General features: G+C 40.2%; 1 protein-coding gene across 4 annotated transcripts; it reads right to left on the reverse strand.

Moving 5' to 3' along the window:
• Positions 1-65: 65 nt before the first annotated feature.
• Positions 66-16742, reverse strand: LOC108876025 (tripartite motif-containing protein 3). 4 transcript variants are annotated; one of them, XM_018665284.2, is made up of 13 exons: positions 16594-16742; positions 7194-7366; positions 6267-6507; positions 5896-6047; positions 5590-5770; positions 4756-5485; positions 4449-4552; positions 4186-4353; positions 3922-4090; positions 3283-3342; positions 2970-3040; positions 2396-2536; positions 66-2292 (listed from the first exon to the last, which is right to left on the reverse strand). In XM_018665284.2, the coding sequence occupies exons 2-13, from the start codon at positions 7337-7339 to the stop codon at positions 2140-2142; spliced, it is 2316 nt and encodes a 771-aa protein (XP_018520800.1). In that variant the 5' UTR covers positions 7340-7366; positions 16594-16742; the 3' UTR covers positions 66-2139. The 4 variants fall into 4 exon arrangements, with proteins under 4 accessions (XP_018520800.1, XP_018520802.1, XP_018520803.1 ...); XM_018665286.2 differs by lacking the exon at positions 16594-16742 and adding an exon at positions 9425-10205; XM_018665287.2 differs by lacking the exon at positions 16594-16742 and adding an exon at positions 7815-7893.
• Between the last annotated feature and the right edge of the window lie 359 nt (positions 16743-17101).

Genomic DNA, 17101 nt, shown 5'->3' on the forward strand with positions numbered 1-17101 from the left:
CATATAAAACAGATTCCCATAGTGCAAGTTAAGCGTAATGAGTACTCAAATATATATGCAACAACTCAGTAAACCATGTGCTTTTATTACCAGTGCATATTCTTAGAGAAAACAAACAATTGTTTGTATTGGTGTGACACAAACAGCGTAGGGTAAAATGCTTCAGACACATCTAAAAAATGTGGGCCACTGACTCTTTAAAGATGTCTGGGCTCCTGTTTGGCAAAAAGTCAAACAACAGATCAGGTGCATGAAAAACAGCTTCCTGGCTGCCTTAACTGGTGAAATCAGGTCATATCCTGTAGCTCAGAAAATCTCCACACCGGGGAGGGTAAATATTGGAGTTTGGGTGTTTAGCACAGTGCTGTGGGTAATTATATCAGACCAGGAAGTTGCCTTCTTCCTGCACCTGGTCTATCCTTTGCTCTGGCACCAGGCTTTCTTATGACGTTACACAAAATGAACACTGGGGGGAGCAAGAGCAGCAAACAGCTCTACTGACAGATTTTTCCTTTGGGGGTCATGGCTTGATGAGGTGCAGGCTGAAACTCAGATCTAACAATGTTTTGTTGGATAGCTTACATACAACAGAATCATAGGTGAGTGTATTCTAAAGCAAAGCGTGGATGAGTTTGCCAGCAAATTTCTATCTATAAATTTAAATGTAATACTTTTATAACTGTTTCCTATGTGAAAGCAAAATGAAACAAACAAACATGGTAAAACAGAATTCATATTCCATCCCAATAATTTTTATGATCTTGGATCCAGACTACATTTGCACAAACTGACAGTTTTCTCACAAAGCCCCCAATCTACGATACCATCAAACTACTGAAAGTTGTTCCATTGATATGGTGATCTAATTTGGATGGATTTCCTGAGATATGTGTATTACTTGTGGTTTGGATCTGTTAGCACTTCAATGAATAAAGCTTTTTAACTGTTAAAGGCAAAACAATTGTTAAAGGCAAAACAGATATGGCTTTGTTGTATGAAGCCATATCTTTAGCCATTCATTGTCAACAGAGAAATTTGGAAACCTCTCTTTTTTGACACCCCAAATAAAAATAAAGATGGGTCTGTAGCTTTGGAAAAGAGCTGCTCATGTGCACAAACACTGATATAAATTTTCCAGATGTCGGGCGGGGGGGGGGATACTGAATTCTGCTTTAAGGTGGAAGTGCCCTTCAAGGGAAAGGGATAAAGTGTGAGGCTCCAAAGGAAAAAAAAGCACATCAATTTAGAAAAATAATTTGTAAATGCTGAACTAGTGTATAAAATAAAATAAATTAGCTTTTTTTCATGTTGTTTTTTTCCCTTTAAAACAACCGATATAACAAAAATGATTATTGTGCTGCTTACATTAGCAATAAATATGACACACTTCTTTTAAGCATGTGCTGGGATATGTTTTAAAAGCACACTTTTTAACAGCTGCCATACACACATTTTAAATCCTGGAATCCTTGACTGCTGCTCTCTGAATAGCCAAAAGGCTGTGTGTTTCAAAATCATAGCACATACATACTGAGTGATCTAATATACACAATATACATTTATGTATATACAGTACATACAGCAAATCAATGCACAGATGGTGGTGACATTTTTATGCCAGATGTCAGTAAATGAGAAATTTTACATTTCATTGCTAGAGAAGCGTAGCGTTGTTCATTTCACTGTAAGCATTAACTAGTTCATGAGAAAAGCAACCGATGGGTACACTGTGTTGTTACCTAGGCATTAAGATAAAATGAAACTTCATGCATTCGGACAAGTTATGGCTCATTAAATACTTCAGTCTATCTCCTACCCTGTCCGGTCTCACAGAAAGTGTGGTGTAATAATACCATCAACAGTGTACAACACACAAAAATGTTTTTGCACATTCTCTAAAACCAGTCCATAGCTTTATGTCCATTACTTGTCCCGGGGACGCTACATTACCCAACTTTAAAATCAACCTTCAATACACATAATAAAGAGTAAACTCAGGTTCAGACACTTAATTATATCCGGGAGCTCAGCTGATGTGCACATCAAAAGGCTGTATTGGAAAGGTCATTGCACCCTGTAGAATACATTGTCTGTGTCGTTGTCAGTGCTTGCAGTGGTTGAGATGGCTGTCTCAGGTCTCTACTGCAGGTAGCGGTAGACCTTGAAGCAGTGGTTTCCAGAGTCTGCCACTGCCACATGGCCATCAGATGTGAGGGCCAGGCCCTGGGGGCCATAAAGGGGGTCTGCTGATGTGTTGATGTAGGACAGGAAGGACCCTGAGCTGTCGAACACCTGGTTGGTAACACAACATAGAGGGACAGGTTGGGTACGTGAGTGATAATAAATAGTAAATTTACTCTACGCATTCAATGACATGTTGTTTTTGCAAGCTAACCTGGATCCGGCTGTTACCCCAATCAGCAACAATAATATTTCCATTGGCATCCACAGCCACGCCTGTTGGAGCATTGAACTGTCCGTTTCCCTCTCCATGGGAACCAAATTTGAACAGGAACTCCCCATCAGCATTGTATACCTGCAGAAGAGATTAAACAGGAAAATGGGACAATCACACTCTGCTGTCACACATGATAAAAATATGTTGAGGAAAACAGGATACAAAGCATTTTGCTAAAAATGTTCAAAACAGCATACCTAGTCAGTAGGTTTTTTTTTTTTTTTTGATGTTGTTGTTGTTTGTTTGTCTGATGTTTAAGTTTGGTTGATTCTGTCTTTTTTGTTTGACTGAAAAGTGATTTTAAATATATGTAGTGTATTTTTATTGTTGAATAGGCACCCCAGAAAGACTTGCAGCATCATTGTGGAAGAAGGAGAAGTTTGCTATAGCTTTGGAAAGTTCAATTAAATTCAAATACAGATGTTTTCCTTGTAATCTGTTTATTCACAATATTTCCAATGCAGGTTTACTTAAATAAAGAATGCACACATATACTTGCAACAAACCATACCTTGACTGAATGATTATGGAAGTCTGTTACCACAATTTCATTTTTGTTATTTACAGCCACAAAGTGAGGACCTGGAAGTAGCAGAAGAGACAGAGAAGGAAAAAGGAAAGATGAGTCATTCACTGCTTTACAACATATGAGAGGAAGTTCCACACTATTTTTGGAGTTTGAAAAGAAAACACACAGTGGTCACAGAGAGACACAGAGTTGACGTGGGACAATACGTGAGACATGACAAGAGCTGATTTATGAACATATAGAAGAACAAAGATTTATTTTCGTAGTTCACACTCACAGTGAATTAATTACTTACTGAAAACAGGGCCAGATTTACTAAGCTTTTGTTCCAGTGCAATGTTTGCACCACTTTTTTCTAAAAGAAAAGAAAAGGTCCACGTGAGAAATGAAAGTGAAAGAAGGAGTGAGTTTCAACTGAAATACTGCTGTCTGTGTAACAAGTGAAGCCATTACAATGCAGTATTCCAGAAATACAGGCAAATCCGATTGACAGTTGTTTTTGCTCCCCCCAAATTTTAGAGAGAGGCAAAGGCAGGAGGGCAACCATCACATATTTTCATGCATTAGTGTGTTTTATGTATTTTGGCCTATTTATAGCTTTGTCTTGTGCTATGATGGTCAGGTGTTCTTGTTACAATTTAAGATTATTGGTGCAACAATAAAGAATCATTAACTGTTTGTTGTCCACAATCAAGCAAGCAGCTATACATGCATACAATAGACTCTAAAATAAAGGATGTGAAACATGCTGATCACTAAAATAAATACTTTTAAACAAACGAACATTCCTGTTAAGTGTGAAACATAATTTAAAATCTGTAAATCTGGCCCAAGCCCTGAAACATGATTTTCTGTGCATCTCCGTCTTTTCCTGTAAGAGATTTTAATAATGGTAAAGATTCTACTGTAAAATAATTGTGGCAGAGCACAGTACCTGCAAAGTGTCTGTCCGATGTCCCCCTGGCTCCGAACTTTGTCACCAGCTTCCCATTTGATTGAAAGATGAAGACACAGCAGGCCTTATTATCAACAGTGATGATATGTCCATTCTTATCCACAGCCACGCCTTTAGGTCCCATCAGTCTTCCAGCACCAATTTTGTTCTGTGACAGCCAGAGGGACAAATGGGTCATTCAGTGGAATATCTCAAATTGGCACATATGAAAACATGTTTTTTTTCCTGGCTGAGCCCATTCACCTTGAACTTGCCATCCGAGGAGAAGATGCTAATCCATCTGTTGTCGTAGTCAGCTACGATGATGTCACCGTTCATGTCCACTGTGACCCCTGTTGGGCGCTGCAGCTGCCCAGGTGAACGACCTCTGACGCCAAATCTCATCTTGAACTGGCCATCATTTGAGAATACCTAGACAAAGAGAAAATCCAATCACTCCACCAACCTAAAGAAGGGAATAATTCATTCCAGTTTTATTTCAGCTCAAGAGAATAAGAGTTACTGACCTGTATGCACTGGTTGTTGCTGTCTGCCACCACAATCCGTCCATTACTAGAAGTTGAGATGCCTTGTAGATTGGTGAATTCTCCCTTATCGCGCCCTCTTGTTCCTGTCATATCAACAAGACATTAGGCTGCTTTAGAGCTATTTATGGGTAGGTCTGCAATACTTCACTTAAGATATCTAAGATTGCTAAATATTCCACATCATCAGATACTCACAGTGTGAGTGTGTGCTTTAATGGAAAATCACCATGCAGCTCAGTCAGCAGTTACCATAATTAACAGCAGAGGTAGCCACTTATTCACTCACCCACTCTGTAGATCAGCTCATCCTCAATTGGATTTTCCTTTTTCTTAGTGGTGCTGTACATGCTGGAGGGCCTACGCACAGCTTTCTGTCGAACATGACCTCCTCCTCCACTTGGGGACTTCACTCTTCTCTTCACATCATCTGGTGACTGCAGGACATCTGACGGTTTGACAGCACGCAAACGGAATGGACTCCCCCTCACAGGCTGTTCATATAGTAGCAAAGAGAAGGTGTATTCTCCCTCTGAGCGGATGGTATATCCAACTTCATAGGTGCCATTTTTGTTGTCAACCACCTCAGCTTCAGTGCACACTCCATCTGCTGAGACAATCTCTGCCCTTAGAGCAGCATTACCAGTCTTCACCAGTTCTCCATCCTTATCTTTAGTAGTGACTGTGACGGTGGTGTGCTGGCCAACCAACGCATGTCGTAGGCCTTCACCAGTGGCAACGCTAGTGTGGCCTACAGCCCCTGTTGTTATCAGGACTCCCAGGTTCTGGATGGAGCGCCTAAGTCCATCTGTCTCTACCTGGCATTCCAGATGTTCGTTTTCATGAGGATGTTCAGGATAGTTGTGTCGTGCCAGGGCACTGACCCGCTCGCCCATTTGCTTCTGGACCAACAGGACTTCAGTCGCGCTGCCGTGGCTCAGGGCCTGCTCTGTGAAGTTGCAGCTGCTTTGAATGTTTTCTTTGCCCTGTAGCAAAGAGGTCAGCTGTGCTTGAAGCACCTAAGAATGTTCAAAGAGGCAGAAGCAGATGATTAAAATGTGTAACATTGCAGCAAATTTTAATTCTCTACTATTAAAAGAAGAAAAATAGAAGGACCTCTGACCTTCTGCTTTGTGCTGCAGATATTTTCCACCTCAGTAATGAGAGCAGTCTTGCGTTGGTGTAAGGCCTTCTCCAACTCATCAAAAGTGTTACTGATTTCAGTCACTGCCTCATTTTTCCGCTCAGTGAGCTGCTTGGATATTTCATTCACAAGCTCGATGGCAGCCGTCAACTGAGGTAGTCTGCAACAAGAAAATGAATGTGAACACAAGATAAAACTTTCAAATTAGCATTCTGTTCAGTACTTCCAAGATCTTTCAAATACAATGACACAGCCTATTGTGCACTATAGCACTGAGGATTGTACCTGTTTCGCACAGCATCCAGCTGATTTTTAAGTGCTGACTTATGTTGTTCCAGCACATCCCTCAGAGGAACTGTCACATGTTCCCGGTGTTCTCCTTCTGTACACTCCAGACACATGGCTGTTTCACATGACTCACAGTAAAATTCCATTACCTGCAGATGGTGCAGTGGAGCAAGAGACAACTAAACATCATATTTCTGTGGGTAAATTTGCTTAAATTTAAACACATCAGAAATATATATCATTTATTGACCTTAACCCAATTATACATGAGATCTTGTAGAAGTACAGTGTTTTTATGAATTTGGTGGTTGATCTCTGATAGATTTTACTTACTATATAACACCCTCTGACCTTTTGTTTTAACTTACCTTGCCCTCATGGTTGGGGCAAGAGAGGGGCTGACAGGCTGTAGCTGCACTGGCTGATTCAAGCACATTGCCAGCCTCAGGTCGGCTGCACTCTGGGTCTCGCTGTAATACCTCCATTAGGTTTGTGATGAAGAAGTTGTTCTGCAGGGCTGCCACACCCTTCTCTGGCAAGATAGAGGTCTGTCTGCAGACTGGGCAGGACAGCGTCAAAGACTGGGGAGGGATGTAGTTCTGTAGACATCTGCATAGATTCAAGACAGAAATAACAGAATATGTATACAGATAAGTAACAGAAATAAATCAGACAACAGAAGTTGCAAGTCAGCACCTATTCACCCAACAAGGTGTGAAACTTCTCTTTTAGACCTGCTTGGAGGACAATGACATTCTGGTCCTTACAGTCTTTACTGGGCACAACAAATTAGTTTAATAACTGTGAAGCAAAGGTGTGGAAATCACTGCTTGCTGCCAACAATGCTGTGCCATAAAGAATGCTGTGTCTCTCTTGCAAGGCCAAGTTCAGTGTGGCTGGTATATTACATCATGCAGAAGCCACAAGGACGAGAGAACTGCTGGTGTAAGTGGTGTGATTTTGGGCCATTACACATAACTTCTTTAAACATCTTGTTAATGTACCTCAGTTAATGAACTTACAGCAGGCAAAGGGGATAAAAAAACAATATAATGCACTGAACAATTTATATGTCTTTTTCTACATGCTCAGCTTCTAAATGAAGCACAATTATGAAAACATAAAATCTAGTACGTTGACCTAACTCTGAGATTTTAATCTTGAATTCATTTTCTCTTTAATTGTCTCCCTTTGTTTTACCATTTAAGTTTGTCAGTCACCTGAATTGCACTTTGAACTGTACTGTATGATAAGTGCTGTGCAAATAAAGCTTGATTGATTGATTAAGAGCTTACTTCTCACAGAAGGTGTGCAGGCAGGGCAGGACCTTAGGGTTGTGATAATGGTCCAAACAGATGCTGCAGACCAGGAACTGCTTGTCTATCTGCCTGACCACAGGGCTGGTGCTGCCGGTCTCCCGCTTAGCCATAGCGACGGACATTCAAAGAGGGCACAGGGACCACTTAACCTGCACACACAGGGTGAAAGAAACAGGAGAAAGGTCAAGAAAGCCTTGAGGAAACATTCAAACAGGGTGAGGAGGGTGTATCCGCTTACCCTCAGTATGAGCACAAGGAAGAAATGAGTCATAATGCTGTTAACATTATAAAACCTCATCCAAGTCCTGTATCTGCTGGCATTTTATGCTTTCCCTCCCTTACTAAACTGTGCCTTTTCACAAACGCCCGAATAGCCGGAGGTTGTTTGACTTTTTAAGTGAAAATCCTGATCAAGCTAATGTAGTGGAAGAAAAATTAATACATGTGATTAACACCGCAGGGCAGAACTCTAAGCCGAGACAACTATGCAGTCTTGGAGCCAATATGTCTGTGTTTACAGTGGTGTTAGAAGTATCTATGCTACTAACAAAAAGTACTCAAATGTATCTTGTGTTTCATTCCTGGACAATATTTTACCATACACGGTGTCCTCTGTTTTATGAGTTGGATGCCTGCTGGCTCGCTGTTCAGATGGCAAAGCTGCTGTTACGCGAAACTGTATCAGTGGGTCAAGCACAGATTATCTCAGCGTGCCAATGGCATGTTGTACATCTGTCATATTGTAAATAAGCACATAAAGGATTACGTGAGCATCAAAATCACAGACACAATGCTTTAATGTGGTCAATAAACACTGCTTACAACGCAGCATCAATCTGTATTTAATCTAAAAACATTTCAACCACTAGTCAGTATTTTTGTTCAGTTCAACTGTGCAAAATCAGAAACTTTTAAGTGTTTGTGTCATTTTTCTCCCACTGTCTCCTTCTGTTTTCTAAAGATGCCTTTTGTCAACGGACTGAGTCACAGCATTTTAGAGAGCTCATCATTAGCCACTAGTTTCCTGGTAGTTTTCACTTCATTTCAGATGCTGATCTCATTGTCTCTATTTACGTCTGTAATGCACCATCCTAAAATAACCTTGACACTGCATTGTACCTTGTGAATGAAAGCTCCATCCATCCACTTCATCTAAAGTTCACCAAGGATTGATGGAATCCAGGGGGAAGTGTTTAATTATGTGAAAATTCAAGGAGTGATGTCTGACAAAGTCTGTGTCATTGGTGGCATGAGCATGGACACGCTGAATTACGGTAAAAACTCTTACAGGTCAGGCAATTAATATATTGTTTCAAACAAAAAGCAAATAAATCCAATAATAAGTGTCACACCCTAAAGAATGGAATGTATTGTTCTGTAAAAACTGTGGATGCTATGTTGGCTGACTAGGAAACTAGCAGGCGTACACACAGCTGTTTTCTAATTTTTCTCTGAAACATCAGTAAGCAACATCCTGTCTGATTATGGTTTTAGCATGTGGGCAATTTCAATTATAGTCATGGATGCTCAATTTCTTCACTCCAACAAACACACCTCTTCTGAAGCATATTGTATTGCAATCAAAAGATTATCTGCACTATACTTAAAACTACATCCTTAAGATAGAATATAAAAACCATGGTACATCTATATGAAAAGGTGAACTCACCTAGTTTACATTCGTGTTTATAATTTCAAATAGACCACAAAGACACAATTTGCATGAAGTAATTGTATAATCAGTTTGAGACTGAGAGAAGTGGAATGTAACAACTTGAGCTGTAGTGCAGAGCCGTCATTTTTGACTTGATTCATCTACAAATAAACAAACCTAAAAGCAAAGTTAAAATGAGAACAGATCCTATCTTTATTATTGTGGATCCAAATATAGGACAGCATCAGTGACTGTAAAACATCATTGTTCAGTTACTAATATATAATATTCCTGAGATTCATGTGGCTGAGGAAGGATTCAATGAAACAAAAGCTTTAGCAATTGCAATTTGCTATGGAAATCACAATTCAATACACATCAAGGCCACAGACAAAATAAAAGACCAGTGTGCACTTTATATAAAAATGGATACACTCTACTGAGAAAGACTCACTACAAGTTTTAATGTTACATAACTGCAATTGTCCCAGTTACAAGTCACTGTCTAGATCTTACTAATCCTGAGAACATGCACACAAATCTTTCAACTCACCCATCACCTCCTCATGCGTCACAACCCCCTGACTGCAGTTCTTCAGCCTCGCCTCATCTTTGATCCACTGATCCACCAGCACCGATCCAATCTCTACTTTGACGTTGCATCTATACAACTGCTCTCTCAGTCTGACCTGGGATGGCATAAGCTATCAGGCCTGCACATCATCTAGCACCAAGAGCTTCCCACTCTGTCTTACAGCTCTGAACAGAGCCTTGACAAATATAGCTAGTCCCTTTTTTTCTTTGAGAGTATGGAGAGGAAAGAGGAAGCTTCAAAACGCCCCTCCCCGAATTCCTCCTGGTTCCTTCCTTTGACTCCCAGCTGGCTGAGTTCAGGCACCACCTGTCTGTCTGTCTGTGGGGAGATGGGGGGAAAATTCAGTCAGCTGAGTTGCCTGTCTCACATGAGCTAGCAGGCCTCAGAGGCAGCTGTCCCTCTCTGCAACACAGAGCGGTGAGCTCTAACAATGGCATTCCAGCTCTGCTCACAGCTTACCACCCCACATCTCTTCCCCTCCCTTCATCTATTTTCCTTCTCTCTACTGTTCTCTCCTTTTTCTTGTCTCTCTCTCAAGCCACAGAAATGCACAGAGCATCAGCAGGCCTGATTTCAGCCACAGACGTCTTACAGATGGGGATTTTCTTAGGCACGCAGGCCCTATTGTTGCTATTTGCCAAGTGATTACAAGGCCTACTGACTAAGGAGCTCTGCTGAGGCCTTTCACTGTCCACACAACCAGCCCTTTCCCAACCCTCTCTGCCTCCCCCTCCTTTTTGTCTCAGTTCGAAAGCCCTCCCCTTCCTGGGCTGTCTACCCTTCACATGGACGCTGAATTGCAGCAGCTGAACAGTGACATCAGGAGGAAGCTTGAGAAGCCAAAGCCCTCAGGCTCCTCCCCTCTAGGGCTGGCTAGCTGCTGCCTTTATGGCTGTGACCCCCCCCCTGCCTTTACTTCCCTTCCTCCCTGCCTGTCTGTTCCCTCAGCAGCCCTCTTCAGCTCAGTTCCTCCCACTCACCTCACCACAGAAAGAGGATCTTTCTTTAAAAGGAGTCTCTCCCTAATAGCAGCCCTTGTTAGCTGTGTATGTGCTTTGAAAGAAAGATGGATCATATGAGCTAAAAAGTACACTGAAAAATAAACAGATAAGACAAAAACCACATCAACATAGCCAATGCAGATGGTTTATATAAGAAACTTTACAAGCCTTCATCATAGACCTCGAAACAGTTCAGTTATTCCAAGATATAAATGCAGCAAAACTGTCCTATGACTGATAAATCTAAAAGTAATCCATGAGTTCAAATATTAAGAATAGCTCTGACAGAAATATTACACATACAGTAATGGCGACAGTAGAGACTAGAGACCTAAATCTGCAGTATACTGTAATGAATGAGGCAGCATGTGACCAGATATCCACTTCAAGGCTTTGTCACAGGAACTGCATGATCAGCACTTCATACAGATGAGGTCAATCAACTAAGTCAGTATGCAACAGTGTTTTCTCTCTCTGTACTGTGTCTGTCACACTGCAACATGACGCCTGCAGAAAATCCACAGAATGTGAATGTTTGTAAATTCAGCTGTCTTGCCACTCTCACCCTGCATTACAGTTAAGTGGCTTAAAGTCCTCCCGCAGGGTCAGGCTCTGTCTGCCATCTGGATTACTGTGTCTCCAAGACTGATGACACCATCATGCCCAATCAACTCAAATCTGAATAAAAGCAATCGCCTCGCATAAACGCACACAAACTTGGCCTGACACACTGCATGAATGCCACTACCACCTGTGAAGCAGGGACATTTCTTGTTCATAATGCAAACTATAAGGTGGTATTCCATAGAGATGAGTTGTTAGTGTGCTTGACACTTTTGTACCCAAGATAGGTACATCTAATACGAATAGTTTAATTGGATTTCAGCAACATGAGCTCACATTCAGAGAAAACATTGCTCTCAGCTTAATCTGCTTGGATTTTCTCTGCTGTACAAGGGCAGGCAACCATACCATCCTACTCTACACCTCTCCCATAAAGTGCTGCTTGTTTTTGTAGTTGCAAGTTATGCACTTGGACTGCAAATCATCATCAAGGCTTTTTTTTATCTTCCATAATATAAAAAGTAATGACTCATGTCTGCTAGTACAGTACATTTCAGCATTTTGTAAAGTGAAATAAATAAAAAAGAGGACATGGATGGAATGAGTGATGTTATCTTTTGTAGATGAGAAAACACTCCACTTAGAATCACACCCAAATTGTCAGGCTGAATAGATGATCTACTTATCTTACCCAAAGCTGTTTTAAATTATTCATGAGACTTATTACATAAGATTCCACGAAGAGGCCCTACTAAATATGATATATATATTCCCAAAGTGTGATCCTTTAAAAGTTTCTGAGTACCAAAATTATATCAAATGTAACTTAATTTCAGCTAGCCAAAAAACAATTCAATATGAATTTAAATATTTATAGGATAAAAATAAATCCACAGGATACAATCAATGATTTGCTTGACCCTGATAGAAAATTGTTTTTAATAATGATGCACAACACATCTTGACTAATTTACTAACTCGGACATGGCTCTAGAAAGAAATGCTGCTGTTATGTTTTTTAAATGAAATTTTTCCATGCTTTGGCCACTGAAAATCCAATTCAATTCACTCTGTTGTACTGGAGTGATGGAAGACATCTCATTGGTAAAGATCTTGAAAACTAAACAAAATACTCTGCTTGGATCAATATTAAGGCTGTGTTTAATCATTGATCAGTATTGTCTGATCTCTGTACATATCATGATTCAACAAATGCATGCTGAAACCACTGAAAGCCAAAGCAAAGGATAAGTTGTAAACTGGTTCTTTAAGCGGGCTGTAATGCCCTAGCTATGACTGTTCAGGATTCCAGGATGTTTGCACATCAAGGCCCATAAAAAGTATTTTTTCTCTTCCCTTCCTCTTCCTCTGTTTGAGCAAGTGGCAAGAACCTTCAACTGCATCTAGTATTTCAAGTCTGTATTTCAGTATCATGTGTTTACTATTTTTTCTGCCTGTGTTATATTATTCATACACACCATTATTCAGGGGAAGTTCTTTGTAATTCTGTATCTCCCCAGTGATATCTGCATTGTGTGTCACCACCGCAGAAAGGACATCAGACTAAAAGACTTTAGACTATGGCGCTTTCCAATAGTTTATCTCAGTAGTCAGTGTGCTGGACCAGTAAACATGGGCAAAAGTTCTGACCTGCAGTACAAAGTGTCGGCCCTTGATGATGTGCTGTCAAGATTGTGTTAAATACAGACTGTGCTTCATGTTTCCATCCATATCTGCTGTGTCCCCACACACGTGTCATCATGCAATAATTGTTCTTGCATACACTCAACCTGTACAGAACTAGCTTCGAGCTAATTTTGTATAAAACTCACCATTACTGATAAAATTTGCCAAGTTTTAAGGAAGCATGTAGAGTGTAATGAAAGAGTAAAAGCAAGAAAGACAGATGTATACCAGAGGTTTTAACTGAGCCTCACCACAAGGACTCATATAAATTACATAATAAAAACAACATGTGAGCTGCTTTCCACATTACTGTAAATGCCACATATCATCTGCATCATTGCAAATATCTGTTTGAGATTTAACTGTCCATATTATTTATTCAAAAGCATTCTGAAGATGTTATGTTTCAATGGGCAGTAAATCCATGAACAAATGGGAAACTTGTGATTATTATGTCAGTTTGCCACAATATCTGATGGAATCTAATTCAGACACAGGCCAAGCATGACTGATTGCATTGTCCCATTTGAACTAGCAATAACAATTCAAAGAGCCCTCGTGCTGTTTAGAACAACAAGGTTGATGCAGGCCTGAAAATGAGAAATACTGGGAATTAAATCTCTTACAGTACATTGACATGTTTTGGAGAGTGTTACGGGGCTGCTGAGGGCCCAGTGAAGGTGCCTGGCTATATGATGACTCATCAGTCATTACTCACACAACACAGAAACCTCTGCTCTTCAAACTAACAAGCCCCTCTTACACTTCACTGCATCCAATGAAGGAATCTGTCTGAATGCATCAGTCTCTGTCAGAGCAGTGGACGCTGGACATAATGAAAGAAAAACAGTGTGTGAACATAATGTATGAGGCTTTTGAGAACAACAGACTTAACATAAGACACAACAGTAACCACTGCTTTTTGTTTCACCTTTTACTCTGGAGTTCATCTCATCCGCAACTCATAGATGAGCTCAGGGTTTGTATTTATATCTTATGCTTGCCTGACTTTCATGATCTGAATGCATAGGCATATATTTACATAAATGCCTGACTAAATGTGGTGTAGTGTGTAAAAACTGACTCTGTGAAGAACAATTAGTTATTGTTACTTAAAAATACTAACACTATAGTCATGTTATATCTTTTTTTCACTGCAGAAATTGGATTGATAAGATCTGACAACTAATAAGAGAAGATGAGCAAAAGTGAGCAGATCATGTCATGTACAATGGTCAGCAGAATATTTAATCAGCACTGACACAGAAAGGGAGTCAGGAGACATCTGTGTCTCTCCCTGTGAGCCCACTATCACAAAGGCTAGCAGAAGACAATGCGGTGGGCTGGCAGAGTGTGTCTGCAGGCACAACATGCACTGCAGATTTTTTTTTTTTTTTAAAGATCAGCACACAGGCAGAGGCTGCTGCATGCGACCCTTGTCCACCTGCAGTAAGAGCTCTACAGAGTGACTGTGGTGCTACATATGGTGACTCACACGGTCACATAATGTCTTGGACATGTTGTCCTGTGCAAATACATGATACATGCACTGTATCATTACTGTCATTTTGTTTATCTTTACATGCTGCTGAATACTCAGAGACATTTAAACAATTGTACAACTGTAGTTCATTAAAAATAAAGAAGACATTTAAATCATCACCCCCATAACTCCCTGTACAACGACTGTGACTTTTTTCCTGAAATTATTGATGTTTAGACTGAGAAATATTGCTCTGCAGCATTGTAAAGTCTCATCTAATATTTATTACATCCATTGTGTCATGTCTGATGTGAGTGCATCCTTCTTCACAAGGTTATGATGTAATTATGATGTCACAGAACTAAAAAGAAAACGCCCTCAGCTGGTGAAAGTGCTGACTTTAATGAAAATGGCCAAACCTAAACAAGTGGTTAGAGAAAATCCATCTTAAAGGAGGGCAAATGACAGAGTCTGATAATTAGCTTTGATCAGTCTTGGGTGTTGATCTACAGTACCCACAGTATAATGAGCATAATACAATCAATTCTAGTCAATATGCAAATGCTGTCCCTGGTCTGAAAATAAGGCAATATCCATTTTCATTAAGGAGACAATTTAAAACAGAAATAAAGAAAAAATAAGAGCATAATAAGGGTAATACAACAGTAGGAGCCTGAATCAAATGACTTTACATTATTGTCGTTGTTCCAGTCTATCACCAAAGAGTATTTAAAGACCAAAATTAATGTAAGATGTTTTTCTTGTGTATACCATTATTCTATACTTTGTACTCTCTAAAGTCCATTGCCAAAGGGTTAGGTTATTATACTGCAATATGGTTAATACTAGTACCTACAGTTCAGTGCACCAGAGAATTAGTTTTCTATAGATCTTATGGTGACAAGAGGGTAATATAAAGATCCAAACTTATGCACTGTATTAAATCAGTTTAATGAGACAATACATTTTAAATTTAAAGGAGGAGCCAAAAAAAATATTTCAACTGAAAATAAATTCAGTCATATTTGGTTGGTATCATTAAATTTCAGTGCCCAAGTTAAAAAAAATAACCTCTGTAAAATTTATTGTGATGGGCCTCATTTGCATGAGGGTGATATAATCTGGAGATGATGTCCTCAAATCACTGAATATGAAGCATCAGGATCAAATTATTTGATCAATCAATTTATCAGTGTATATTTAACAGATTATTTGCGTGGGTGCAGAGGGAATTGATTTTGACAATGAGAAGGGTCCGTGCTACATCCTTCATCACTGCCACATGTCTGCCTTTGATCAAATTAGTATTCAGTGGTCTTACTGTATCTGGTCACCTCTATGCCATGATTTGAGCTCTGTTCATAAAGATGTAAAGAGCCAATTCAGTGTGGACTTGTGCTGTTTGACCAACATAGTACCAATATTTGTACCACAGTTTTCTTGCATATGCTGCAGACCCTGGTGGAAGAAAACAGAAATTATCTGACACTCCAAGCCCATAAACTGAGTAGAACCCTGAAGCCAGACATGTAACCCCTGCTAAGTATCTGCCCTCAGGCATAGCATCCAGGACCGTCTGCAACCTCCGTGTGACCCAGTGCAGGCAGCCAGCAGAGCAAAACCAGCCAAACATTTCCAGCAGCTGTACTCATCTAGCATGTGACTTTTGAGATAGTTTTAAACAAAGATGAGCCATCTTCCAGAACAAAAGACCAATCAATAAGAAACCACTGGACCATCTGCTCACATTCTAGGCCAGAGGTATGAAAATGATGCATTGGCTGTTGCTGCAGTACAATGCATCACACTGAGTGACATAAGCAAACAACACACTGATTCACATGTGGCTCACATATCTTCCCAGCAGTATCCCCCATACAAATTCAGATCAGAAAAAACAATGAAAGATCACTAATCCTCTAAACAAAAGAGCATGTATGCTTGATTACAGAGCCCAGCCCTCAGACTGCAGCAGAGATGCCCACCTGCTACAGAGCGGCAGCCAGGGCCGCCTAAGAGCTAAAATGGAGAAGTGTGTGGGCTGATTTAGGGAAGCAATAAAGAATCAGAGCACTACAATGTTTTAGTGCAACAGTTGCCCTTAAACAAGGCTGGAATGAAATGCTTTTACTTCATGTTTTCCATGACTGACAAATAATGTAAGTAGAATATATCACAACAGAGGGGCTGTAGTTATTAAGTACAACCCCTCTGTGAATTACCAATACACAGATGCTGGTTGTGATGGAGTAATCAATTATTCATCTGCTTCTATCTCAGTCATTGTATTATTGAGGATTCCAGATACTGGCACAAACAAGATGAGAAAGCAGAAACACGATACAATTTAAAAAAAAAAAAAAAAAAAAACTGAATGACCGGATTGTACTCACATGTATTCCCAGCAGGAGGGAGTGGAGTGTCAGCTTTGCAGGCTGTAGAGAAATCTTCCCATTGTCAGCGTCCCAATCCTCTACAACAGAATCCACAGAGCAGGCGACAGACAAGAAAGGGCAGGGTCTGTCTGGGAGAAGAAGGGGACAGTAAGGAAGAGGAGAAGAGAAAGGGGGAGATTAGGGGAGTGGCTTACATGCAGTATTGGTCAGATGGCTGATGGGAGGAGTTGAAGAACCCAATGGCATATGGAGGGGGCAGGGAATATGCAAAAGAGATGAAATCTCAGGAACTGACTGAGGCATACAATCTGTCTGGTGCAAAGGGGTTTGGCTTCCTCAGATAACACCCAATTCCCTTAAAAGGACAAAGGATGCAGTTTATTTCCTTTAAGATTTGATTTATTTGGGTATGAAGAATTATTAGAGTGTAAAGACAAAATGAATATACCGCTGACTAAAACAATCAGACAAAACCACCTGCAGTTCAGTGCCTTAACAGTTTCCC

The sequence above is a fragment of the Lates calcarifer genome, linkage group LG21 (genome assembly GCF_001640805.2).
Source record: "Lates calcarifer isolate ASB-BC8 linkage group LG21, TLL_Latcal_v3, whole genome shotgun sequence".
In the NCBI taxonomy this organism is placed as follows: domain Eukaryota; kingdom Metazoa; phylum Chordata; class Actinopteri; family Centropomidae; genus Lates; species Lates calcarifer.